General features: G+C 51.9%; 3 protein-coding genes across 4 annotated transcripts; 1 reads left to right on the top strand and 2 right to left on the bottom strand.

The window, feature by feature from the left end:
• Window positions 1-11,345: 11,345 nt before the first annotated feature.
• CD2BP2 (CD2 cytoplasmic tail binding protein 2) lies at window positions 11,346-14,083 on the bottom strand. Of its 2 annotated transcripts, none has more exons than XM_043914734.1 (7): window positions 13,673-14,083; window positions 13,031-13,131; window positions 12,669-12,804; window positions 12,386-12,543; window positions 11,866-12,301; window positions 11,677-11,777; window positions 11,346-11,594 (listed from the first exon to the last, which is right to left on the bottom strand). In XM_043914734.1, the coding sequence occupies exons 2-7, from the start codon at window positions 13,103-13,105 to the stop codon at window positions 11,484-11,486; spliced, it is 1,017 nt and encodes a 338-aa protein (XP_043770669.1). In that variant the 5' UTR covers window positions 13,106-13,131; window positions 13,673-14,083; the 3' UTR covers window positions 11,346-11,483. The 2 variants fall into 2 exon arrangements, with proteins under 2 accessions (XP_043770669.1, XP_043770668.1); XM_043914733.1 differs by having other exon boundaries at window positions 11,677-11,783; window positions 13,673-14,082.
• A 254-nt stretch (window positions 14,084-14,337) lies between these two features.
• On the top strand, window positions 14,338-15,511 carry LOC122701606 (sesquipedalian-1-like). The gene is made up of 2 exons (XM_043914735.1): window positions 14,338-14,444; window positions 14,710-15,511. Exon 2 carries the CDS (start codon window positions 14,734-14,736, stop codon window positions 15,361-15,363), a length of 630 nt encoding a protein of 209 aa, XP_043770670.1. The 5' UTR covers window positions 14,338-14,444; window positions 14,710-14,733; the 3' UTR covers window positions 15,364-15,511.
• On the bottom strand, window positions 15,502-26,610 carry TBC1D10B (TBC1 domain family member 10B). The gene is made up of 9 exons (XM_043914730.1): window positions 25,314-26,610; window positions 22,094-22,193; window positions 21,716-21,823; window positions 21,509-21,615; window positions 18,154-18,268; window positions 17,974-18,039; window positions 17,561-17,750; window positions 17,072-17,226; window positions 15,502-16,983 (listed from the first exon to the last, which is right to left on the bottom strand). The coding sequence occupies exons 1-9, from the start codon at window positions 26,243-26,245 to the stop codon at window positions 16,348-16,350; spliced, it is 2,409 nt and encodes an 802-aa protein (XP_043770665.1). The 5' UTR covers window positions 26,246-26,610; the 3' UTR covers window positions 15,502-16,347.
• Window positions 26,611-27,959: the final 1,349 nt, after the last annotated feature.

Consider the following 27,959-nt stretch of genomic DNA (forward strand, 5'->3'; position numbering starts at 1 on the left):
TATAAGATTAAACAAGAAAATGTCAGTGAAATCACCCAGCTTAAGTCAAGCTCTGGCACAGAGTTGAATTTCTTCTCCTGCCTCGGCCATTAAAGAATCTCAGCAGAGATCTCTCAGAAGCCATAAGACTTCCAAGGGTCCCCTCTTGCCTCTGCCCCAGGAACTTGTTCAGTTTGACACATCCTACCTAGGAAGTGGTTTTCAGAGTTCCATAGACCCTGGGGTTCAGAAGTGGTGCTTTGGGGCCTGTCACCCTAGCCTGATTTGTCATCTGCCTTCCACCCCCCCAGATCCCTTCTCTGCCCTGCTTTCTACCCTGGAGGCCCTCTTGCTCTCTGGCTCCCACTTGGGTTCAGCTAAAGGTAGGACAGGCTGGAGATCAGAGGGAAAGAGAAGAGAGGACATTTCTGCCCCGCTCTGGTCACACCTCCGACTTTATCTCCCTGCTCATGTCTATAGCATCTGTGAGGTGACCTCCTATTATATTGTGATTCGAAATAAGAAATATATATTTGACCTTTGTTTCATTTCTGGCACAGAACTCCCCCAAGCCACACACGCACACTGGAATTGATGATCAGAATTTTATTCCCTCCTATATGTCTCCAGCTTTCACTGGGGTTCAGTGACACTATTTCTTCCCTTAAATCCTGGAATTGGTAACATTTCCCTTTATTGTTAGCCTCTGGGGGCTTCAACATTCTTTGCAGATTCCTTTAATCATACCTATAACTCTACCAGGAGTCCCTATATTAAAGCCTCTGGAATTGTGCTGTCCCATACAATAATCACTGCAATTTAAATTCAATTTAAATTGCAATAATTAAAATTAAATACAATTTGGGACTTCCCTGGTGGTCCAATGGTTAAGAATCTGCCTTGCAATGAAGGGACACTGGTTCGATCCCTAGTGGGGGAACTAAAATCCCACATGCCTTGGAGCAACTAAGCCTGAGAACCACAACTAGAGAGTCCTCACTACACAACAAAAGATCCCTCATAAAGCAAGGAAGATCCTGTGTGGCACAACTAAGACCTGATGCAGTCAAACAAAAAAAAGAGCCACTGGCCCAAGCAATCCCTCCATTACCCCCCATGGAGTCACTCTGGCTACTCCTTCAGGAAACTCCAGAAGGCCCCATATTCCTGCTACTGATGGGTTTACACCCAGATAGAAACTGGAGAATGGAATGGCAACCCACTCCAGTATTCTTGCCTGGAAAATTCCATGGACAGAGGAGTCTGGTGGGCTACAGTCCATAGGGTTGCAAAGAGTCATACATGACTGAGCACACATGAGTTTACGAGAGCAATTGTACACCCTGCCCTTGTGTTATCATGAGGACTAATTTATATGAAATTTAGTCTAGTGCCTAAGTGCACAGTATTAGTACTTAATAAATGTTGGCTATTATTATCATGCCTGCTTCCCAGGTGGCAATAGTGGTAAAGAACCCAACTGCCAATGCAGGAGATACAAGAGACACAGTTTTGATCCCTGGGTCAGGAAGATCCCCTGGAGAAGGGCTAGCAACTACTCCAGCATTCTTGCCTGGAGAATCCCATGGACAGAGGAGCCTGCCAGGCTACAGTCCATAGGGTCACAAAAAGTCAGACACAACTGTAGTGACTTACATTATTATCACCACCAAGGCAATTTCAAGAACAATCAGAAGACAAACCTCCAGTGGGCTTTACGTAGGTGTTACATGTCCTGCTTGCTTGTAAATCTCAGAATAGCTGGTGGCTGTAGGGCCACAGGTAACCTGCTGTAACAGAACAGGACCCTATGGGGCCGTCCTAGGATTGCTCCCTGCCTATCCTCTGCCTGCCTCTTTACTATAGAAAAACTTTAGCCTCCGAGGTCTTCCCAGAGTTCCAAAGAATAAATTTAATCAGAGAAATGAGAAAATGCAGGAGCAAAGGAAAATAGTCAAACAAGACAAAATAATAGTAGTTTAGGCATTGAACAAAGTCAAGGACCTTTAGTTCCCTCTCTTCTCAAGGGCTACAGATAATACTTTGATCTATTTTGCAGATACTTTCTATTTGCAGAAATCCCCTCCAGGTGGAAGAAGTTCGCTGTATATTGCCCACAAGCATGTAGACCCCAGACAGGTTGGAACCAGAAGGTTGATGATGCTGACTTCAGTTACCTCACTGCCAACCAATCAGAAGAACGACCACACGCTGATTGTGGGCTCTGCAACCCTCTCCCCAACATGTAGCCCCTTCCTCTTTTCCTTATATAATCTCCAAGCAAAAACTTGGGGAATGGGGAGTTGGTTCTTTGGGATATGAATCCACTTTCTCCCTAGGATTGCTGGCTTCCTCAATAAAGCTGTCTTTCCTTATGTAGCACTTGTCTGATATTGGACTCTTGAGCAACGAGCAGCCAAAACTGAGTTCAGTAACAAGCCCATGGCCATGACACTCAAGGACTGGCTCCTTCCACCACTGTTTCCCCATGCCTGCCTCTAGCCCACATGGCATAGGTGCTTATGAACATAGAGAATGGGGGCTTTCTGCTGACCTCCATGGAGAACTCTGGGGACATTTGTAGAAAACCAAAACCTGCCCTCTACTGTTTCAACTGCCACTGATCTGGTGGTACAAGATAGGGCTGGGCTGGGGTGCAACATAGTGTAACCAGAGAGCCTGCCTGGAGCTCTGACCAGAATGGAGTAACAGGGGCTGGATGTACCTACTTTAAATTTTTTATTAATTTTGATTTTTTAAAATATTTATTTATTTGGCTGCATCGAGTCAAAGTGGACAAGTATGGGAACTTTCTCGTTGCAGCATTCAGGCTTCTCTAATTGAGGCACTTGGGCTCTAATGTGTTCAGGTTTAGTAGTTGTAATGCGTGGACTTGTTTGTCTCTCGGAATGTGGGATCTTAGTTCCCCAACCAGGGATCGAACCCACATCGCCTCTGTCTCCTACATTTCAGGCAGATTCTTTATCCACTGAACCATCTGGGAAGCCCTCCAGTCCTGTCTAAGGAATTGTAAAAACAAGCCTTGAAAGCATCAAGCTGTTTCCAAGGCACTATGACCCCCCCACTCCCAAACTTCTTGGCCAAGTAATATAACTGGTTTTTAATTAATTAATTATTTTTGGTTGCACTTGGTGTTTGTTGCTGCGTGTGGGCTTTCTCAAGCTGTGGTGCACGGGCTTAGCTGTCCCCCAGGCCTGTGTAATCTTCTCTGACCAGGAAACAAACCTGTGTCCTCTACATTGACAGGCGGATTCCCTGGATCACCACGGAAGTCCCAACATAACTGTTTTTGAGAACAAAGTTCAAAATATTTAAAGGAGGAGGTTGCCACCTATGTTTGAGTGAGGAGGTCAGCAAATCCTCTCCCCCAAAGTAACTATAAATCTGGGCAAAATAGATAAAACAGTCACTTTGGAGCTCTGTAACTGACCAAACATGTGCCCCAATCTAAGAAGGAATTGACTTGAAAACTGCTCAACTTTGAGTTAGAACTGTGCGAGGCTGTTCTTGTGTTCTTGCTTGAGGCTGCTTCATCTCACCCCATCCCAGCTGCCAAGGTGGGACAGTCTTGAGGACCAGCAGATTCACTGATGAAGGAGGCTCATTGGCTTTAGAGATGCAGACAGTGCCCACACCAAGCAATGTTGCTGGTAGAAGTAGTCAAATTGGGGGTGTGCAAGTGAGAAGAGCCAATGCTTTTACTAGCCTGATGTTATGGTTGAGGTTGAGGCATGCATACTCCTAGTTGAGGCTGTGTGTATTTGCAGCAGAGGGCAGGGGGGCCCACTCCACCCTTCCACGCTTGGCTAACCCTGGGGCCACATGCACAAAGAAGCTTCAAAAGGGCTCAGTGGAAAGTAAAGCTGAGGCCAACTTGCAAACAGCTTCAACTTTGTACTCTCCTACCCACACACAGATCTGTTGGCAGAGGACAGAATTCTCACTGATGCCAGGTAACTGAGTACAGCCTCCATTCAATTAGTGGCTGACCATTAAGTGACACTGACACAGAGGTCTTCCTAGGAACCCAAGCTTAAAAATAAAAACATCAATTGGTTAAAAAAATATAACACAAAAAAACAGGGTAGAGACCATTGCCACACACCATGAAGGAGGTAGATTTCACAGATACTGCCTACCAGGCCAATTAATAAACAAACAAACCATGACAACAACAACTTTTAGGGGGCATCAGTCCAAACTCAGTGGGGAAAAAAAAATGTAATAGACCAAGCGTTCGAAGTACTTATTATAAATATGTTCAAAGAACTAACAAAGAAAAGTGTGAAAACAAAACAAAGGCTCAACGCATGACAACAATCAATCAAGAATAGATCACCTTGAGAAGGGGGAGAAATCATGGGCTTTTCAAAGGAAAGAAGTTCTGAGACCTGCTACAACATGGACAAATCTTCAAAACAGTATGCTAAGTGGAATATGTCAGTCACAAAAGGGCAAATTCAGAGAAACAGAAAAAATGGAGATTACCAGGGATTGAAGGGAGAGAGGAATGGGGAGTTTTTTGTTTAGTTAGGGTACAGAGTGTCTGTTAGCATGATGAAAAATTTCTGAAGGACTTCCCTGGCAGGTCCATGGTTAGGAATCCGCCTGCCAACATGGGAGACAAAAGTTTGATCCCTGGTCTGGGAAGATTCCACTTGTCGTGGAGCAACGAAGCCCAGAAGCCACAACTACCAAAGCTTGAGCGCCCTAGAGTTCATGCTCTGAAACAAGAGAAGCCACCGCAATGAGAAGCTCAAGCACCGCAACTAGAGAAAGCCCACACGTACAGCAATGAAGACTCAGCACAGACAAAAATAAATAAATACATAATTTTTAAAAAATTAAAAAAAAAATAGGCCATAAATTGGGTCAGATCTCTCACCAAAAATCCTGGCTAGACTTCAGGATCGCACAAGCCTGGGTCCTAATCTTCACTCTATCATTTTCAGATTCTTCAATATGGGGCAGGTTAGTTTTCCTCACCTCTCTGAGCCTCATTTTTCTCATCAGCAAGATGGGGAAAATAGGTAGCTAACTAGTAGGTTGTTGGGAAGATGAAACATAATACTCCTATTTAGATACTTAAGAAATGTCAGAAATTCCCTGGTGGTTCTGCGGTTGGGACCCTGCGCTAGCACTGCTGAGGGCCTGGGTTCGATCCCTGATCTGGGAACTAAGATCCCACAAGCCGCATGACATGACCAAAAAAGAAAAGGAAAAGAAAAACAGATGTCAAATGACTTCCTTTTCTCTTATCAAATAGAGATGGGTTTAGAGTAGGAAGTCTGAGACAGATAAGAAAGAGGCCTTTAGGTCAGAGGGCAAAAGCCCACATCGTGTCCAAGTGACTGTGGAAAGCTTGAAATAGAGAAATGTGTCCAAAACAGGGAGCCACAGGGACGGACACCACAGAGAGTTGAGTGGTGCAGAGACATGTAGGGTAGTGGGTGGAGAACAGGAAAGTGAGAACAAGGATGATAGTATCAGAACAGGAAGACCAGATGCTGCCCAAGCAAATCTCAGACAGCATCAGCATCTGCAGCTAGATTTTACACACTTGTCATATGCAGGATTTACACAGAGAAAGTGTCAGTCACTCAGTTGTGTCCAATTCTTTGCAACCCCATGGACTGCAGCCTGCCAGGCTCCTCTGCCCACGGGATTAACCTGGTAAGGATACTGGAGTGGGTTGCCATTTCCTCCTCCAGCGGATCTTCCCAACCCAGGGATGGAACCCGGGTCTCCTACACTGCAGGCACTACACCGTCTGAGCCCCCAGGGCAGCTGTGGCTTACACAAGGAGGGGGGCCTTACCTGCAGGGCAGGCTGGGCCAGACAAGCCTCCTGGAGAACAGGGATGTGTCGGTCCCTGGCCAGCCAACTGGAGATGTGAGCTGGGATGTTCCCCCTGAAGGGGGTTGGTGGTGGTCTGTGAAGTGGTGAACCTACCACAGTGAAAGTGTATCATTGAACTTGGGGAATAGTCAAAAAGGACCAGGAGCAGCCCAGCCTCTGTGGGGAGTTCAGAAATGGCTACTGACTTTGTCCATTATTCACCCTGGGATCACGCGCAAAACGTACATGCTCTGACTCCATGAACTGCAGCCCGCCAGGCCCCTCTGTCCATGGGATTTTCCAGGCAAGAATACTGGAGTGGGTTGCCATTTCCTCCCCCAGGGATCTTCCCAAAACAGGGATCAAATCTGTGTCTCTGTGTCTCCTGCATTGACAGGCAAATTCTTTACCACTGAGCCACCTGGGAAGCCCTCCGTGTGTAAAACATCTGCTACTAAATCCACTCTTGAGGGAATTCCCTGGCAGTTCAGGGGTTAGAACTCTGCACTTTCACTGCTGAGGACACAAGTTCAATCCTGGTCAGAGAACTAAGATCCCAAAAGCCTCTGGATATGGCCAAAAACAAACCAACCCACCCTTGAAAGGAATTCCTCTTGGGTCTCAGCATCAGGAAGAGATGCACATCTCCAGGGCTCCAGCCTGGTTCTGGCTGGGAGCAGAGTGGAAGGCAGGCTGCCAGGTTCAGGGCTCCCCACTGCCTGGGAGCCCAGGGTTCAGTGACTGTGCAATGAGGCATCAAGCCAGCCAGGGGAGTCTAGAATGGAGGGCACATGTGTCAAAGGTATGAATATACCAAACCTACTCAGGCTTTGTGGATTCTGACTCTTGGTTAATCTTAACCCCTTTTGGGGCTCCTTCTCAGACCTCATCTCCCTCAGGACCTCACCAGAGGCCCAGGGCAAAGTGTGATACCCTGGAGTATCCAGACTTCCCTCCCCGAATCCTGCTACTCTTCCAGAAAACAGCCTGCCAAAGGCAAGAGGCTGTATTTCAGAGGGGCAGGTGTCCGCTGCAGTAATGACATCTTTGACCTTGAACTCTCCTGTAAATCCGCCCCTGGCTCAATGATACCCTCAGGAGTTAGAATGAAACGAACGACCCCTCAGCCCTGCCTCCTTGGAAGACACTTGGTCTTCCCAGGTGGCGCAGTGCTAAGAACCTGGCATGCTGTAGTCCATGGGGTCGCTAAGAGCCGGACAGGACTGAGCAACTGAACAACAAAGCCCTGCTCGTACTATCATCTTGTCAGAGACCTCACCTGTGAACCATATGTTATAAATCCCATCATTAAATTCTCCCAGATTGGGGCACATAGTTTTTAGAGTCAGAATCCCAGTGTGTCCCCCTTTGTCTGGTAAAGTAATAAAGCTCTCCTTTTCTATTCCATCCAAAACTCTGTCTCTGAGATTTGATTTAGCACCGGTGTAGAGAGGCTGAACTTTTGGTAATGGAGCCTGGAGCCTGGAGCTGAGGGAGGCAGGGGGGAAGGGAGACGTGGAGCTGGAAGGGCTGGTTCAGGCCAGGCCATAGGAAACCATCAGCTTCAAGTTTTCGAACTTAATCTTGAGGGCAATGGGGAGCCTTGAAAAGTTTCAGTGAGGGGCTTCCCTGGTGGCTCAGTGGTAAAGAATCCACCTGCCAATGCTGGAGACGCAGGTTCAATCCCTGGGCCGGGAAGATCCTTCACGCTGCGGAGCGACTAAGCCCATGCGCCACAACCACTGAACCGGGGCTCTCAGGCCTGTGCACCCCAACTACTGAAGCCCGACTGCCCTAGAGCCTGTGCTCCACACCAAGAGAAGCCACAGCAATGAGAAGCCTTCACACCTCAACTAGAGAGTAGCCCCCCGCTCACCACAGCAATGAAGACCCAGCACAGCCATGAACAGATCAAAACCAATTCCATTTATATAACATAAAAAAAGATGTAAATACTTAAAAAAAAAAACTTTCAGTGAAAGGCACGGTTCTTCACTTCTGTCTTCCTCTTCCAAACCCATAACCCAAATTGAACCATAGGGGAAATTTCAGACAAGTCCAAATCTTAGGAATTTGATAAAAAACCACACCAGCACTCCTCAAACCGGTCAAGGTCAGTGAAAACAAGTGGGAGGAGTAGTCAGAACAGAGAAATCTAAGGAGACATGACAGCTAAATGTACCGCGGTGTTCCAGACAGGATTCTGAAACAACAGGCATGTTATGGAAAGTTAGTAAAACATAAATAAAAGTTTAATCCATCCACACAATGTAGTAATAGAGTAATCCATCCATACACTGGAATGTTACCCAACAATAAAGGAGAATAAAGTACTATTACACGTTACACGGATGAATCTTAAAAACATGCCAAGTACAAGAAGAACACATAGAAAACACATTAGACCACATATGGGATGATTCCATTTGTGTGAAATGCCCAGTAACAGGCAAATCTCCAGCGACAGGAAGTAGGTTAGAGGTTGGCAGGGGCTGGAGGGTAAGTGGGGATGGGGAGAAATGGGGGAGGAACTGCTGCTGGGTGGGGTTTCTTTTAGACAAAATTCTAAAATGAGGTTGTAACAATGCTTTTGCAACCCTGTGAATGTACTAAAAACAATAGTACTTTAAGTGGGTGGATTCTAACGAAATAAAGCTATTTAAAAATAGTAATGTCAAAAACAAAAACAAAAAAAAGTAAAAAAATAAAAATAGTAACAACATTGGTTCATGGGTTGTTACAAATGTGCCACTGAAAGATGTTAACAATAGAGGAAACTGGGTGAATGCTCTGTACTATTTTTGTAAATCTACAAAACAACTGTAAGATACAAAAAGCTTATTTATATAAAAATTATATAGTGATTTCCCTGGCCCTTCAGTGGTTAAGAATCTGTCTGCTAATGCAGGGGACAATGCAGGTTTGACTCCTAGTTTGGGAAGATTCCACATGCTTCAGGGCAATGAAGCCCCTGTGCCACAACTTCTGAGCCTGTGCTCTGGAGCCCACGAAACACAACCCCTGAAGCCTGAGCGCCCTGGAGCCTGTGCTCTGCAACAAGAGAAGCCTGTGTACCATAACAGAGAGTAGCCCCCACCCACTGAAAGCAGAGAGAGCCTGTACACAACAATGAAGACAGAGTGCAGCCAAAAATAAATAAATAAAAATTAAAACAAAACAAAAAAAAGACTCTGCACTTCCAATGCAGTGAACATGAGTTCGATCCCCAGTCAGGGAATTAAGGTCCTACAGGCTGTGCGGGGTGTGGCAAAAAAATATTATATATATACTCACATATAAAAATTATATATATGTATATACACACACATATATATACACATACAGTTTGTTTGGTTTAAGGCAAGGGAGTTAAGTGTTGATAGGGGATTGAAATAGGGACATGGCCAATGAAGAACTGAGTGAGGTTTAAGATGGGGAGAGGCATTCAGCTGGATGGAGTGCTAGTTTACTGTTGAGGCTGTTAACACATGACCTCAAACTTAACACAGCACAATTTTATTAGTTCTAGCCGTGGTCAAAAGTCCCAAATGGTTTCACTGGGGCAAAACCCACGGTGGAGCTGCGTTTCTTTGTTCCAGCATCTACAGGTACCTGCATTCCTTGGTATCTGGCCCCATCTTGCAACTGCAAAGCCAGCAGCAGGTGTTAGTATTTTCACCTCCCACTCACTTTGACCCTCCTCAGTCCCATTCACTTAATAGGACCCATGTGAACATACTGGGCCCGGCTCACTAATCCAAGACACATCTGTCATTAACGTGATCATGTCTGCAAGCTCCCTTTTGCCAGACAGCCATACATTTACAACTTTTGAGGCTTAGGATGTGGCCATTTTGGGGGGCCATTACTCTGCCCACACCTGTTGCCCTCAGGGATGTAAACACAGAAGAGATGTGTCCTCAGCTTTGGATGGAGCCTGGGATGCCTGCAGGACATCTGGGGGAACTTCCCCTTGGCTTCCACCTATTCACCAAACACTCCGCACCTCCCATGAGTCAGTCACCGGGGATATAAATGTGAATACTGTATTTCATTGGTCCTAAGACATCTGTTTTTTCACTTTGGAACATACCTAAAAGCAGGATGCAGCTTTGAATCAATGATATCTTACAACTGCAACGGGCAGGATTTTCTTTCCAACACATGAAGACATCTTACAACTGAAGGTATCTTGAAGTCAATGAAATCCAGGTCTGGACAGAGCACTAGAGTGGGCCCCACTGCTATGACATTAATTATTATAGAAGGTAGCTGCCTCACTAGAGAATCAAGTATCCCCACCCAGCCCCTCCACCCTTTCCTGGTTCTGGGCCTGCCTCCTTCCGCCCCAGGACGCCCTTTGCCCCATGGCTCTTCTGCTCAACTCTTGGCTAACTGACTCCACCAGAACCACGGCCACACCCACGTTCAGCTCTACCACATGAACTGGTCCATGAACCGGCCCCTCTCCCCTGGTGTAACCTTGACTTGGGCCCTGTGGTTTTCCCCCTGGATGCACATAGGAAACACCTGGGAGTTTTTAAAAGACCCAGGCCATCCCTAAACCAAATCATTCATAATGTCTGAGGAGTGATGTTCCCCATAGATTCCAACAGAGAGCCAGGTGAAAAACTAACTGGTGTGAGTGAGGAGAGGCTTGAGGCAGCACCGGCAGGAGGTGGAAGGTGTCAGGTCCAGACTACACAATGACAACTATCAGTCTTCCTCCCAATCCTCCCCAGACCCACTCTGAATGGAGAGGACCAACCCAGTTCTCGCAGTTTCCTAAAATAACTAAACTGAGTCAGACATATTGTAGGAGCCCAGGAAATGTAAGCTGCAGAGACTCCAAGGCCAGTCAGAAAGGGCCTGGTGCCAAGAAAGGCCTTTGAAGGGAGTCCACTGGGTCGGGGACAGTCCTCTGATTAGCTGTGTAACCTCCAGTGAGACACTGCCCATCTCTGGGCCTGTGTAGACTGGCTCAGGTGGCCTTGAAAAGTCCTTTAGGTACCAACACTGAGTCTAGACTTTACCTCAGGGGCCATTTCTATCTGCTTCTAAGAAGCCTGAGACAGTGGGGAGCAAGCCAGTAAGCATCAGCCTTCCTGCTCATTCCTAACAGATGTCCCAGCCCATCCAAGCCTCAAGTCTCCACTTCTGGGGCTCTATCCTATATTGGTTACAAGGCAGAATATCTTAGGTCCTAGAAGCCAAAGACCTAAGAACAGCAAAACAGGAACCCCTAGGGGACTCTGGAGAACGGCATGTGAGTAGAGAGATTTTTCAGTTGAGAACAGAGTCCGGACTGGGAGGCCACAGGACACCGGACAGGCCCGGCTCTGCCCCAAGGAATGGGAAACAAAGGTGAGGTGGTTCGAGGGTCCAGAGAGAAACTCCCAAGGAGGAACTTCATGAGAGGAAACACTAAGGGCAAGAACAAGTCCAAAGGGACCTGGAAGAGGTTCCCGGCTCCAGCTTCTGGCCATCAGCACAGCCAAGGTCCCTAATACACAACTAAAGGCTTTTATTGGGAAAAGGAAGTTGACTGAAAAGTGGCCCCCAACATCTTCACTGCCTGAGGCAGCTGGGGCCTCCTCCACAGAGTCCAGGCAAGAAGGGACCACCAAACTGGGCCCTCAGGAGGCTCAGGTGTAGAGATCAAAGTCAATCCGTTTGGAGTTGTAGAACTGGCCACCCGGGGGGTCCAGCTTCCGGCAATAAACGCCATCTGGGAAGTAGCCTTCGTTCACCCAGGTCTGCAGGAAGAGAGGGCAGAGCTGGGAGAGAACTGATGGGGTTGGGGGAGGGAGAGAAGAGGCAAAGCAGAGAGGAGCTTACCTGCATCTGGGTGCTGGTGAAGGGCCCATACAGCTCAGCATCCCCTGTGTTCTCCCACTTATATTCCCACATCACGTCCGCCAGACCATCTCCAGGCGACTCTGTTTCTAAAATAACAGGCCAAGTCATTTGGGCCTCCAGTGGCCTGCCCACTGCCCACAATCCCCCTCCTCTGCCCTTCAATCTTACCTTCCCTCTGGGCAGGGGTTGGGGTCTCCAGCTCCCCTTCCGCCACTTCCTCAGCAAACATGTCCAGGGAAGGGGGCGGTGTGGTATCACGGGGTCCCTGGGTTTGGCACCCCAACCCCTTCAGTCGCATGGCCAACCGTTCCCTTGTCTCCTGATACACTCCCAGGTTGCCCTGGGCCACCATCTGGTCAGCCAACCCGGAGAGCCGGTCGAGGCGCTGGGGGGAACTGGGCCGTCCGGGCCCCTTGCTGCCCTCTTTGCCTCCCCCTCGGGCTCCCAGACGCCTCAGTGCCCCAGCCACTGTCTCTCTTGGCAACATCAGTTCCAGAAGGCCCTCCAGGAGGGCTTGGGTGCTCATTGGTGTCTGGCCCAGGCTGTCCTCCTCCTCTGAGTCTGACGGCGGCCGCTGATCAGGTGGCCGCTCCCTGATCTTTACCTGCAATGGGAAAACAGGAAGGTTTTATTTCTGACAAATTGCCAGCAAGGCCCAGGCCCAGCCATGCTAGTCTCCAGGCCTCACCCAGTCAATGTTATCCAGCCAGCTGTCTCGGATTTGAGCATCCCGGTTCAGGAAATAGTTGCCGTCTGCATCAAAGTGGCCTTCCTCCATCTCTTCCTGCAAGTTGAAGGGTGTGATCCGCACTCCTCCCTCACTGGGGAGCGTAGCTGCTTCCTGACCTGCACCCAGACAGACACAAGAATCCCATGCTAGGCGTGCAAGAGACAGGAGCCTACCGTCCTCCATGACCCCAGACGTCCCTATTTGTTCCCCCAGCAAAAAGTCAATTCTTGGTACAGCTCACCTTCCACATCCTCTGAGGCCAAGATGTCATATTTGCTGGACCCTTCATCCTCCTCCTCCTCCTCATCGCTGTCCAAAGAGTGTTTGCCTTTGAAGCGGCTCCCGGGACCCCCTACCCCAGCTATAGGGTCCACCAACTGTGGGCAGGAGACAGAAGTTAAGAAAGAAGCAAGTTACTGGCTATGACCCCAAATAGTCTAGGATCTGCACTCAAACTGAAAATCCTGCAAAGCCATATCTCAGAAATACGCGGAAAAGCTGGCCCTTTCCATCTTTTCTTTGTCTCTCCAGATCTCTCTTCTGGCTTCTAATTTTTTTTCTCCCCTCACTCCGCCGCAGAACAGAGGAGTCTGGCCCCCTCACCTTTTTCTTGGGGGCACCGATTTCATCCTCGTCATCATCTCCCACGCCTTGGAAGGTCACTTTCCTCTTTGGCATGACTGGACAGAAGGGCTTTTCCCAAACTGAGCAGAGGGAAAGAGTGCAGATTAAGGGAATTGAGTGAGGAGGCAACTCCCCGCGAGGGGGCCCCCTGCACAACGATCTTTCACTTGGCGGGTACTAGATCCACTTTGGGAAGGGAGGGAGTACAGAATCAGGAGCCTAAAGGGGAGCTGGCAGTCCAGAAACCCCCCGGGACTTGGCTTAGCATCTAAAAGAGCTGCTGGAGCGGAGACGCAAGAGCGGACTGGCGGAGGAGCTCCTACGGGCACCCCCACCCTTGAGGAGAGGAGACCGGCTCCCCCACGTGACCACCCTCATTCCAGGCCCCAGCAGTGCTGGGCGCGATGTGTTCTGCGGGCAAACACCCGCTCCACCACCCCCAGCTTCCTCGGAGCCGGAGGGGCCCCGGCGGACCCAGGACCTAGCGCCCTGGCAGCCCCGCTCCTCCCTGCGCCGAACTCCCAACTCCGCGGGGTGACTCCCAACTGTCTTGGGCTGTATACAAATTAGAAAGGCGGCAGGGCCACGGGGACACCAGCAGTCCCGCCGGCACGCGCTCACCTAAGGATCCAGGAAAAGTGGGGGAAGAAAGAGAGAGAGGTTTTCACCAGGGCTACATCCGGGCCACCCGCCCGCCACCACCCGGAAGAGAACTGCGGAAGGCGACGGGGAAGGCCGGAAGTGGCTTCACTCGGGTGAGAGCAACAACTGAAGGAGCGGGCGGAAGTACGCGCCGCGCGGGGAGAGACGCCCCCTCCCAGAAGTGACGCGAGCCGTGTGGGGCGACTATGGTGAGAAGAGGGGACGTTTGAACGCCTAGACCCTGATCGGACAAGGATGGCCGGAAGTGGTCTCGGTTTCCTCCTACAACAGTAGAGGCTCTTAGGAGAAAGTGGAGCCCGCTTTACTGAAAGGGCCGCCCAGGTTCACGATGGAGGAGCAAAGTCCCAGCAGGGCCGGTGGGTTTCTGCCCTAGTTTTCTCTTTCCCGGGTTGAGTCTCCTTTTCCCCACGGCTGGCTTTGCGCCCTTCATCATCTCATTATAAATCTTGCCTTCCTACTCTTGGCGTCCAGTTGTCCGCCCTTTGCTAGTCCGAGGTGTAGCCTTGCTCTTGTCCCAGAGGTTCTCCGGGAGCTCGGTTCTCCTGGAGGCTCCTGGGACACTTTCCAAACCCGGCTCCTTTTAGGACCCAGGGGAAGTCTAAAATCAGCCACCTCCTATCCCCTGGGTAAGTTCCTGGTTTCTGAGGTGGGAAGAGTCAAAAATAGGAGAGGTGGCAGTGGCACCTGTTCCCAGTACCGAGGCCTGAAGTCCCTTGTGCCCTCATCTCAGGTAGGCCTGGGAAAGGGCCGTAGTGGATATCCGCCCCCCCAACCCCAAACAGGACCCCAGCCCTACAGTCCTGCCCAGATTTTGTAATTTGGCCCAAGGGGCAGAAGTGAGGTTGGGAGGTCCCTCTTGAGGATACTCAAGAGTTTGAATCCCTCTAGACCAAGACCAAGACTGGGCCCAGAAAGAGCCTACTGGAGCCAGAGGAGGGTAGTGCGGGGGTACCCCGGATAACCAAATGCACCACTCCTCCTTTTTCTGCTCCTAGGGTTTCTTCCCACAGTGGGCTACCATGAAACTGCACCAAAAGTCCGTGCTCCGTTTCTTCCGTGGGTACAGAACACAGGCTCCAGACCGGGAGGGCATCCTGCTAAAGAAGGGGGCCCGAAATACCAGCTATCAGCGCCGCTGGTTCATCCTGCGGGGAAATCTCCTCTTCTACCTGGAACACCAGGCTGACCACACACCCCTGGGCCTCATCCTGTTAGAGAACTGCCAGGTGGAGCCACGCCTTGGAGCCACAGAACCCTATGCCTTTACCATTCGGACCCCAGGGGGAGGTAGGCGGGCCTACAAGCTGGCAGCAGAAAACCCGGAGGAGCTGAGAGCCTGGCTGTGGGCGTTGGCCGGAGCCACCTGGACGCGGCTGGCTGTGCTGCTACGCCCCCTGGAGGCCCAGTACCGGGAGCTGTGTCAGGCAGCTGGCCAAGAACCCGGCTCACCCCCAGAGGACTGTGGCTCCCCAGCCACCCCCAGGACCCTCTTCAGCTTCCAGGAGTTGCACGAGCACTTTGGAAAGGAGATCCGGATGCTGCAGGCGGTCCATAGACAGTTCCAGGAGGCCAGTGACAACGGAGGCAGCAGATCCCCAGCAGGTGAAGGTGAAGCAGGAGCTCAACAACTGTTGATGAGCGGCGACTAATAGACTAAAGGCCCAAAGATACCTGCCAAGACCAGTCAACAGCTTCAAGAGACACCCAGATCCTTGCTAACTCACCACTCCCTCCCTCCTTGTCCTTATTTTAACCCCATTCATCAAATAACAAGGCAGAAGACAGGCCCAGGTACAACAGCAGGTTCTTTTCCGGTTCCTCAAAGCGCCGCACAGGGTGGGGGCAGAGACAGAAGAACATGTAAACATTGGGTTCCACCCCCTAGAGCTCAGGGGAAGACCCCTTACCCAGGAAGGGGCTGGAGGGTTGGGAGGGACAAAGTGAAAGGCAGGGGCCTTGGTCAGACAAAGCAGGGGAGGCCTGAGAATAGAGAGGAAGGTAGGTGAAGAGGAAGGAGAGCAAGGAGGGTGGTGGTGGGAGACATTTCCTGTTCCAGTGCATGTCCCCTTAAATAAACTAGAGTGCAAGAACACTGGGGAGGGAGAACCAGGGAACAGAAGATGGAGTGAACACCCCCACCCTGGGCCAACCAGGTCCTCTGTACATAATTACAACACAGAGATGTCCAGGAGAGCAAGAAGAGCCTGGGCCCCCAACCAGGAACTGGGGGAGACAGGCAGGACTGAAGGGGGTAAAGGAACCCAGCTTCACTTCATGGGTAAGGGGAGTGACTGGAGTGTAAGAATCTGAAAACTGCTGACTCCCACTGCCACAAGTCACCCCTGTGGTGACCAAAGGCCAATCAGGAGGACGGCACCTGGGAAGGGACCCCAGTTGGGCCGAGTTGGAGGTGAGGTGTCCACTGCTCCCCCAGGGAAATGTAGCTGCCCCCCGTTCTCTGAGTGTCCCGGCCATGTGGGGATCAGCGGCTGGCACGGAGACGGGGAATCAAGCCACTTTCCTCAGAAAGAGGGACAGCCTGCCAAGGGCGGGCTGGGAACAACACCCCAGGCTAGGTCTGCTCTTGGCTGAGGGAAAAGAGGGGGCCACGCAGTCCAGCCCCAGGGCAGAGGTCAGAAGTATGCATCCTGCCGGGCCTCTGATGCTGAGGACCTGTCCCCGCTGTCCTGGGGGGCGGGCGGTCCATCTGCCTTTCGACGCAGCGAGAGCTTCCTGCCCTGGGCCTTTTTCTCCTGCTTCTGCCGCTCCTTCTCCTGTTTCTGCTGCTCCTTCTCCTGTTTCTGCCGCTCCTTCTCCTGCTTCTCCCGTTCCTTTTCCTGTTTCTGCCGCTCCTTCTCGCGTTCCTTTTCCTGTTTTTGTCGCTCCTTCTCCTGCCTCCGGGCCTCCTTGCCGCTGGGGGCCAGAGGGGCGCTGTTGCCAGTAGGCGAAGGAAGGGATGGATGCAGTCCCTCGGCGGTGACCACTGGCCCTGGAGCAGGCCCTGCACTGGCCCTGCGGACGGGAGGGGGTGGGGAGGGGACCCCTCCACCTGCCCGGGAGCCCCGGCTCTTGAGGCCAGGGAGGCTGAGGAGGCTGGAGGAGGGACCCAGGGGGGGCAGCTGCCGCCGGCGCTCCTCGTGGATGGCCCGGGAACCGTGTAGTCTCCGTGAGGGCCGATACTGCAGCTCACCCCGGGTTTCCAGCCACTTCTTGAGCTGGGCTGCATTCTCTCGCTCAATCAGTGCTTCTGTCACTTGGAGGTTGGTCACCTAGATGGAGAAGACATGGGTACCAGGGTGAAGTGGGGGGTGGGGATCTACTGAAGCAGGTGTGAGGTACACTAAGGCCAGGACCTACCTCATGCACCAGGAAGTCCTCCTGCATGCACTGCTGGGGCAAGTTACGTAGCTGCTCCATGGTCTCATACATGCCTTGGCAGGAGCGCAACTTTTCCACCGAGCCCAGCGTGTGCCGCAGCAGCACCAGGGCCACCCGGAAAATGATCTTGACGCCTGCAGGCCCGAAGAGAAGAGGCCATGGGTGATCAGCCTGGGAGTCTCAGCCTGGCCTGTGCAGGGGGTACTCACAGCCCCCATCCCTGTGTACTGCTGACCCGACAGATGAGGAAATGGAGGCCTCAAGAAGGAGAAAATGAGCCGCCAGGGGTTTTAGGTTCCTGGGAGGTAAAGCAAGCTGTGGCTGGTGGCAGAGCCAATAAGATCAAACCTCAGTTTCTCCAGCCCTAAGACGGATCTCAGTGAAGCAGCCTTCTGTCAGCAGGCCCCACTCTGGCAGCCACCATGGGAACCCCAGTCCCCCTCCTGGCCTGCGTGGCTACAGAAGTACCTTCACAGAAGAACATATCCCAGACCCGGAGCACTGAAGCCCAGGGCAGGGTGCGGGCGAAGATGCACATGAACCACTCTGTCATGTAGAGCACAGGATCGATGCGCTGCCGTCGCAGGTGCCGATGCGCCAGTGGGGAGGCCCGACGCAACAGGGCAAAGAAGATCTCTCCGTCCAGCTGAATGGCCTCCTGAAGATGGGATGAACCATGAGAAGAGGCCCCCTGGCTGTGGGCCCAATGGGGTAGGACTGGCGCTGGTAGTCAGATCCCATCCATGAGGTGGGATCCTCACCTCAGTGGGAGGGGCCCAGAACAGACAGCCAGAAGGGCACAGGGTGAGGCAGGACCCGGCCCGCCCTGCAGTCTTAGGAACAAGTCATAGCCCCAGGTGCACCAGCCTCCAGACACTCACCAGCCCTGCGCTGTAGTAACCGGGGAGGTACTTGTCGCAGATCTGCACCAGGCACCAAAAGGCTTGCTGAGAAGGACAAGAACAAGGAGGGAGGGATGGGGCCAGAAGAACGGGGCAGGGAGCTCCCCCGTCAGCCCTGCAGGCCCAGCCCCTCCCCAACCAGGTCGGGCGTCTGCTGACCTCGGCAGGCATGTGCATGAGCAACACTGCGGCCACGGGAGCCTGGGCCTGGCAGTAACCCTCATCGGGCCGGTAGATCGTGTAGGCCTTCAGGATTCGATACAGGTCCTGCTGCCTGTGGGCATGGGGAAAGGGCAATCAAGAGTTGGGAACTCCCTGCCCCCAAACCAACCCCCCCACCAACCCCACCCCAGACTCTCCCAGAGCTTGTGCAGGATCAACTCCAGAGCTTTACCACCACACACCTGATCTAGCTGCCTTCCTGATCCCACCTCCCGAGCTTAAGCCAAAGTCTCAGATCATCATGGAGGCTTTCTCCCAGGCTCCAGCCTTCCACCCTGGCTGCACACCCACGTGCTCCCTACCCATTCCCCACACAGGCTCTGCTCTCTCTCCATCTGCCACCATCCCTAAACCCTCAAGGTCACCTTCTCCAGGAAGCTCTCGACAACCGCACCATCGGCCCTCTTCTGGCGCTGTCTGCGTGCTTTTACCTCCCAGCAGGTGCTCTCCTAGGGCAGGGCCTGTCTTATCTGTCTGACTGGATTTCATCAGTTTCCCCCCAGGCCAGGGCCTTGGTTCTCCTGGAGGCCTGGGAAGGCAGCTGGGCCTCAGATTTTCCTCTTATCTCTGCATCCAGAAGAATACACTCTCTGCCCCAGATCTGTCCCTTTTGCTTGAGGGTGCTCCATGGCTGTATGAGGGAACTCCAACCCCTCAGCCCCCCACTAGAAAGCAGAGGGCCTGCCACCCCTACCCACAGCTGGTTGTGACATCGTATAAACACTACATTCTGAATTTCACTCGTGTCTAGGCCTTCTCTCCACCTCCACAGTTACTGAGCAGCTCAGCCCTTCATCTGTTAACCAGGGTAATGTTCATAACCTCCCAGATCCTCTCCCTGCCTCCAGTCACACACTCCTGACCACAGCTTACAACAGTGTTTCTCAAAATGCAGTCACTGAAATGTGACCTTCATTTGTGCTTTATCTGCACACCTCCCCACTGTTATTTTCTCTCTACTTTGTAATAACATCCATGAAATGACAGGTTTGATATACTAGTTATTTCACCTAATATGTATTAAATATTTAACTTCCACAAGCTCTCATGCTGCTTTCACCCACCTGCCTGCTTCTGTGCCTCTGCCTCCTCCCGCTGCTATGAGTGAACTATTCGTGAATCTGACCAACCACAGCCTTTCCACTGGGTCCCATCCCCTCTTGCCTACACAGGCCATCCTTCTAGCAACCTTCCCATCACTTGTGTAGCATCCATTTTTCTCTAACTACAGATGCTGGCAGCATACCAACATGTCATTTCCTCTAGCTTATAAAAAATAAAAAACATCTCTCTACCCAACTTTCCCCTCTGAATATCACACCATTTCTTTCCTGCCTGTTCAGGCAAACCCACCTAGAGTACGGACTTGCTATCCTCAGTTTCTTTCCTCTCATCCTCCAGTCGGGCTTTAGTCCTTGCTCCATACAAAACCGCTTTTATCAAGGTCACCAATGACCTCCACATTGCTAAATCCAGAGGTCAGTTTACAGATTTGACTTGACTCGATCCATCAGCAGCACTTCAAAGAGCTGATCCTGAAACTTCTTCACTTTCCTTCCAGGAAACACTCTCCTGGTTTTCCTTCTAGCTTTTTCCAGTCTCCTTTACAGGTCCTTTCCCATCTTCCTATTCTTGAAATGTTAGCACTGTAGGCTCAGTCTCTGAACAGCTTCCTTCCATATCTACACTCCCTGCTTTGACGACCTCATCTAGTCCCATGGGTGAGATCTGGTCCCATCTAGAGGCTGACATCTCTCAACTTCCAATTTATCTCCAGTTTAAATTTCTCCCAGACTTCTCTGGTGGTCCAGTGGTTAAGAGTTCACACTCCTACTGCAGGGGCACAGCTTTGATCCCTGGTTGGGGAACTAAGATTCTACATGCCGAATAGGATGACCAAAAAAGAAAAACCCTCTCCCTGGATGTTGTGTATATTGTATATCCAGCTTACCTGGCATCTCAACTGGATGTCCAGTGAGTATTTCAAACTTCACATTCACAAAATGAGTTCCTAATACACCTCTCAAGGTTATTTTTCCCCATCCACCCATATCAGTATATTCTAACTCCATTCATTCTAGTTTCTAAGACCAAGAACCTTAAGAGTCTTCCTTATCTACTCTCTGTCACACATACACCACTCCACATCTAATCCACTGGCAAATCTTTTTGGCTCTACCTTGAAAATATATTCAGAGTTCAACCCCTCCTCCCCACAGTTCCACTGCTACCACCCTGGTCTATCTACCATTGTCTCTGTCTGGGATTATGGAAACAGTCAACCTGGTCTCTGTTTCTGCCCTCGTCTCCAATCATCTATTCTCACCACAGCAGCCAGAACAATCCTAGGGTTTTTGTTTTTTTTTTTGGCAGAGTTGCACAGTATGTGGGATCTTAGTTCCCAACCAGGAATCCCAGGGATCAAACCAGTGCCCCCGGCAGTGGAAGCACGAAGTCTTAGCCACTGGACCACCTGGGAAGTCCCAGAATGATCCTTTTAAAACACAAGTCAAAAAATAAATAAATAAAACACAAGTCAGATCAGGTCATTTGTAACCCCATCTCCATGCACATTCTCTATTGGCCTTTCTTGCTTTAAACTCTATTTACCACCATTGTACATACAACATATTTTCATTCTTTGTTGTCTATCCCTACTAAAATATAATAAGCCTGGAGAGGGCAGGAGTTTTTATCTTTCATTCACTGCTATCATCTGTAACTGAAACAATACCTGGAAGATAGCAGGTGCTTGATAAGTACTTGCTGAGAGGATGAACTCACTGTTAAAGTTTATCCACGTGCTCCCACAAGGAGCTGAGAACCATCTAAAAACATCTGGCACACTACTAGGGAGCGATATATAGACTTCTCGAGGAAGTCTGGCAAATAGAACAAAAATCGAAGGGCCCTGGCACAGCATTTAAGGGCCCTTAACTGCTTTGCCAGCTTCAGCAGCTCTACCCAACGCCACTGCCCAGACAGAGCTTACATAACCCCCCAGCCAGGGAAACCCTGCCTCTCGCTCTGCTTCCATCTATCCTTCAAAACCTCACTCACATGCATCCTCCCCAGTGAGGCTCTGACGTGTCCCACCTCCCCCTCACCAATACCCCCATGTTACTCCCCCATCAACCCAAGTCAGTGTCTCCCTCCCTGGACCCATCCTTCAGTATGTCTTGACACTCAATTCATGAAAGACCACTCCTGCAGAATTCCTGGAAGGCAAGAACTGCTTTCAGCCCAGCCCTACATCCACCCACCACGGACTCACACAGTCAGGTTGCCTTACCCGTGCCCGCCTCGAGCAGCAAACATCTCATGAAAAGGGAACTGGCGGTGCAGGTCCTTCTCGATCACATCCAGCCACTTAGGGTCCCCAGGAGCCCGTTCCAGCTCCTGCAGTGGGACAGCTGAGATTACCTCAGACTCTGGGGGGATGGATGATGCCCTCACACAGACCGTGTCACATGGCCCCACACCCTGGAGCTGTGCGCACCTCAAACTTGCCCGGGTTCTGCTCCAGGAGTTCCTTGCTATTGGACAGGTACTGCCAGGCCTTGGCTCTGAGGGAGGAGGGGATCCCCTTCCGGCAACGCAGCTTCACCTAAGGCAGGGTGGCCAGCAGGGGAACAGCTTCAGTGACTGCTACAGCCTCCAAGCCTTCCCCTGAAGCCCTCAGGCTCCCTGGGACACCCGACCTGGCCTTCTATCTTTTAAAGTTACTCCTCCCCCAGGCCCAAGAACCACCTACCCCCAACATGGTCCAGAGAGCAGGTAAGATCAGGTTCCTGGGCTTCCCCAGAGCCCGTGGGCTCACTCTGTCCTCCCCACCCCCACCACATCCACGGCCCTGCCCACCACAGCCTTCTCAAACCTTCTGGAAACGCCGTGACAGCCACTTATCCCAGTGACTGAACATCTCCAGCCATTTGAGCTCCCGCTGCCGAGCCACATCCACAGGAATGGAGCTCTCTCTGAGGATATGGGGAGTAGGAAAGAAGTCAGTAACAGCAGTATAAATCCTGATTGCTGGAGGAACTGAGGCAAGCCACCTCCCAATCGCCAATGAGAGACCAGACCACAAACGCATTCTATGAGCTATCAACACATCAGGACGTCTGGTCACTCGGCCTTCCAAGGCCCTAATTCACCACTGAAAGGAATTCCCTTTGGACGGAATCTCCGAACAGAGATCACATTCTCATGTTGGACATCTGTACAGAGGCTGTGTTCAAATCCCACTTCTGACACATAAAAGTTGGGGAGAGAGGACAGGATATGTATAAAGTATACTTTGTACTGGGGCTTCCCTGGTGGCTTAGATGGTAAAGAACCTGCCTGCAATGCAGGAGACATAGGTTCGATCCCTGGGTTGGGAAGATCCCCTGGAGAGGGGAATGGCTACCCACTCCAGTATTCTTGTCTGGAGAATTCCATGGACAAAGGAGCCTGGCGGGCTACAGTCCATGGGGTCGCAAGAGTCAGACACAACTTAGCAGTTAACACTTTCACTTTCACTTCACATGTTTTATTAGACCTTCGCCACTTACTCACTGTGTGGCCTTGGGCAAGTCACTCTCTAAGCCCCAATTTCCTCATTTGTAAGATGGAGAAAAAAACAGTATCACCTATCACGGCCTCAATGAGTAAACAGTAATTATTATCCACAAAATTAAATACATAACAAATATCTGTCTCCTTATAAGCAACTGAGTTTCCTTCTACCAGACTCTTGAGATCCCTTGAACCATCTGCAATTTCCTCTACCTCCTCCTCCTTGGAATCACCCCAGATTACCCAGCAAATGAAGCTCTCCTTGCACTGCCTGCTCACTGTTCTAGCAAAGCTTCACACTCAAGATACCTCACCAGTCTTAAAACAGTTACTTGGAGGAGCCAGCACTATGTGAGTGAAATGGAAGAAAACACATGTTCCCAGATAGACCTGAGCTCAAATCCCACTTGTCCCTTAGAAACTGGGGAGTCTTAGCAAATGAGAATCAAGTCTCTTCCTTATCTGTTAAAAGGGATGCCACCACCTACATCACCAAGTTACAAGAGGACTACTGAGAAACTGTATATAAAGGACTGTTAAATGAAAGGTTTAATGTTATTTTCTTTTGTCCCAGAAGTTCCTTAAACTGAAAGGTGATTTCTCATTAATCTCTATCTTAAAAGTCAATTCCTAACTCTACTAAAGGCCAGGAGGAGTAAGATCCCTTTCCGGCCCTCGAAATGTCACAAGCTAGCAGAGGGATGACGGCAATGTGATGAGGGAAACGCAATGACAAAGATGCACAGAAGAGGCGCTAACTGAAGTAGGGGCGATAGAGATCAGGGAAGGTTTCCTGGAGGAAAGGACATCTGAGGGAAGTCATGAAGGATTGAGTAAAAGATGGCAGGAAAAGACCAGAAGGGCATTCCTGGCTGATGATACAGCCTGAGTATGAAGGGAGAAAGACTACAATCACTTCAACAGGACACAGCACACAGCACATGTGAAAAGTGGTGGGAAAGAAGACCAGAGAGGCTGTCAGGGCTGAAAATAAGGAACCTGTGTCCAGGCTAAAGCTTAAATTTTATCCTGTGGACAGTGGGAGCCACTAAAAGCTTGTAAGATAACGTGCCCCACAGTCAGCCTGACCTCAGAAGTAGATTCTGCCAGCGTGAAGATGGATTTTAGACGGACAAAATCACAAAGCAGAGAGTTAGCACCCAGCACGGTGCCTGATACACAAGAGGGGCTCACTAAAATCCAATTCAATCCAAGTTCTTTAGGGCAGGATAGCGCTGAGGAGAGCACCATAGGTCACGGGGATCCAAATTATTTGAATGGGGCAATTCACAGGATTGCTCTAATCCTGTTTCTTCATCTGTGAATTAGGTACAACAATGCCTCCGTCATGCATGGGAAAGCACCAGCCTTCCCCACACAGCATCGTGAATGTTGATGCTCGAAGATTTTCTGAAATTTTGTTGTTGGATTATACACCCTGCATTCTTTAGAATACCCTCCTACAGGGCTTCCCCCAACACCAGGCAGGTCCCCCTGACCCCAACACACACAGCCATGACTAAATCCTCCTCATTCTTCACAATTCAGATCAGTCTGGCTGAATTCCCAGACTGGGCAAAAGATCCCTTCCCTAGGTGCTCACAAAACCCTGTGATGATCTCCAGGCTAAACCTAACATATTACGTCGAAACCAACGGTTTAAGTATTTGTCTCTCCCTCTAGATGATGAACACCTTGAAATGCCTATTTGATCCTCAGTACCCAGCACAGGGCCTGGCACTTGGGTTCTCTGGCAATGCTATACACTGAACTGACCAGCAGGTTAAAGGGGTACAGGACCAATGGGCAGCATCCAAAGAGAGGAAAGGAAGAAGTCAGAAGTAATTACACCCCCACCTTAGGAGTGACTCAGGCCCCTGGAGGGAACTAGGAAAGAGTAAGCCCGGCTGGGGAGATGAGGAAATGGGGAAGAGGCCTCCCCCACCCCCTTTCCTTCAGTGAAAACACAAGCCTGCTCTTCTATTTCACAGAGATGCCCTGCCTTCGGGTCTCTCCTCCATCAGACTTCCCCAACTCATCACCCCATGAGACCTAGGGCTACGAGGGAGAGGTGCTTGCATCCCTCCAGACTTTCCCCCTAAGGGACCAACGATCTCTATCAGAACCCCTGCCTGGTCAAACCACCAGACTATCCGGCCTGTAGCTGGAGATTCCCATCAAGGAGCTGGGACAACCAGAGGTATCATCTCATTCTACCTTTCACTTCACAGAGGAGGAAAGTGAGGCCTTAACTCCAATGGGGAAGGCACTCACTCAAGGGCATGCAACCCACCACCAAAGGCAAGGCTTAGACTCAAACCGAGAACTCCTAACACCTGGCCTGAGACCTTAACAGGCTGGTGCCATAGAAAACCTCAGGATGCTCTAGGCAGGACAGGATCCTTAAGCATCTCACTCCCACTGGTCACTCCCCGGATCCTCAGAGGAGGATGCGCTGAGAGAGTGTAGGCAAGGTGTATCCTTTCCTCCCCATCCCGCCCCACCTCTGCTTCCCTGAAACAGGCCCAATGGGTACTCACAGGCTGCCTGAATACTGGCTGCCCCCAAGGAAGCCGTACTTGTCCGTTTTGCGCAGGGCCAGCCCGTTTATCTCAGAGTCTGAGCCCATGGAGCTCACATCATCCGCCAAGGACTCCAGGGTCCCAGACATGAGGCTCACGGAGTCCAAGTAGCTCAGGGTGTCTGGGGCCTGCCCTCGAGGCCCAGAGATGCCAGGTCCCAGGCTGGACATGGAGCCTAGGTCCTGAGAATTTTCAGCGGGCTCCGGAGCTGGGGTCACCGTCACGACAGCTACCTGGGCCTCGCATGTCCCTGAAGAGCCTATGCCAGGCCCTGAAGGGTCCTCGGGAGCCTGTCCAGTTGATGCTGATGTTGCTGCCGCAGCTCCATGTCCACTTGTCACCTGTCCTGCTGTCACAGCTGCAACCCGTGCAGTCACACCTGAGGCCACTGTGGTTCCCGGCTTGGGGGCGAGCGGGGGTTTGGCTGTCAGGGCCCCAGGAGCCGTTCTTGAAGGGGTCCTGGTGAGGGTCCCGGGTCCAGGATCGGGTGAGGTTATAGCCTCCTCTGTCTTCGGAGGGTCTGCCCCTGGGGCCTGAGCCACGGACATCTCGGCTCCAGCCACTGCCTCGGGCACCAAGGGCTCCGGGCTGGAGACCTGCGCCCTGGGGGCATCGGGTGAGGCCTCCAGAGTCTGTCCCACCTCCGTGCTGCCCGTGACCATCGGGCCGGGGACCGAGTCTGAGGTCTGGGTCGGACCCGGCACCCATGCGGGCCGCGCTTCCCCGGGGGCCACCAGGGTGACCGGGGCCGAAGTGGCCGTGGTCACTGGCGGCCCCGGAGCCACCACCAGGACGGGCCCGGCCCGAGAGCCGCGGGGCGGCGGCGAAGGGGCCGCGGGGGCGCCATGACGGCGCGGCGGGGCCACCAGGGGCGCCGGGCCCGTCTCCATGTCAGCGGGCCGCCCCTCACATCCCCCCGCAGCGGCGGCCGCAAAAGGCGCCGCCCCTCAGGCCGCTCCGCGCCGCCCGCCGAGGAAGGGGAGAAGGCGAAGGGCGCGGCCTGGCGCGCGCCGGGGTCGAGGGCGGCGCGCGGGCGGCTGCCCAGCGCGCGGAGCCGGGAAAAGGGTCCCGGGGCGCCAGGCCGCCGGGGTCTCGCTCGCGCCCTCTACCTCCCTCTCGCTCTCTCGCCGCCGCCCCCTCCCTCCCGCTTCGGGCGAGCGGCAGACCTCGCGCCTGCGCACACGCCCCGGTGCCGGCCCAGCGGCCTGCGTCTCGGCGCTTTACGCCTGCGCGCGAGCAGTCCCATCGCGCTCCTTTTTTCTCCCGCCTCGTCAGAGGTCTTGGACGAATAATAAGAGAGAAGGAACTGGGTTTCTGCCAATCGTTGGGAGGGTGGGTGGGGCTGGAGGTGGGAAGGGGGTGGGTAATTTGGGAAGAGGAAACAGAGAAGGCGGAGGGTTGTAAAACCAATGAGAGGGCGAGTGAAACCTAGCGGAGGTGGGACGAAGGGATTAACTAATAGAAAAGCGGGAAGCCGAACCTCCTGGCCAATAAGGATGACTGAAGAGTGACAGACCGTGGAAGGAGGCGGGTGCTGTGCGAGAAGAGGCGGGCCTATCTAAAAAAGAATGGTTAAAAGGGAGCCAATGAAAAGGGAAGTGGGCGGAGGTCAGTTTGACAGACAGTGATAGCTATTTGGGCGGTGACAGACAGCATCCGCAGTCAATAGCAGCTGAGGGATTCTTTGGGTCTCCCAAGAAGGTCCGGAAGGAATGACAGCTGCGAGGGGCGGGCCAATTTTGCGATTAATTTGCCTCGTCAGCCAATGAATGCACCTTCTCACTTTAGCGATAAGGGAGGAAGAGAGACAGCTGTCTCAGCCAATGGCAGCATCCAAAGGAAAGGGGTGCTACCAGCAGGCGGTGCCAAGCCAGGGATGTCGGTGACAACCGGAGACAAGCGCGGGAGGGGGTGACAGTTGGGGACAGCGCGGAGAGAGGCGGGGTTCGGGGGCATTGGTGAAACCCTTAGCAAATAAACGCCACGCTGCCCTGCCTGAGTCCTCTCTTGGGCCAGTTCTCCATTCAGCTCCCAAACCCACCACTGATTAGGTGCTCTCTGATCAAGTACTCTTGCCCTTCACTCTGTCTCTCATTCTTATCCCAGTCCGCTACAAACCCCAGGTGACTATAACAAGACCCCCCAAATCCTGTAACTCGTCCTTCTGGATCCACCGTTTCCTGTGGGTATCCCAACCCCTAAGTCCCTGTCCTCAGATCCATCTTCTGAGCTCCTCCCAGAATCCAGGCTCCAGTTCCTCAGAACTCATCCTCCGAGTGCCCCCTCCATTCTAGTGGGAAGCCCAGACCTCAAATCATGGATTCCCACTACCATGAACTCCCATATCTCTGTTCTTATTCTTTGGAGGATGCAGAACAAACCCTCTGAACTCCTCTCTCCTCATTGACACACTGTTCTGTGCTCCTCCTTCTCTGCTAGGAAACCAGACCCCAATCTCATAATCCCCCTACTCCCCGCCTCACCCCACCCCAGCTACCCTAGACCACAAACACAAAGCCCAGACTTTACCAGCCCCTCCTCTCTCTGGGCTCCATCTCCCTGAGGCCCAGGATTCAGGATTCAGCCCCAGAAGGGCTCCAATTT

This window comes from Cervus elaphus, chromosome 10, assembly GCF_910594005.1.
Source record: "Cervus elaphus chromosome 10, mCerEla1.1, whole genome shotgun sequence".
In the NCBI taxonomy this organism is placed as follows: domain Eukaryota; kingdom Metazoa; phylum Chordata; class Mammalia; order Artiodactyla; family Cervidae; genus Cervus; species Cervus elaphus.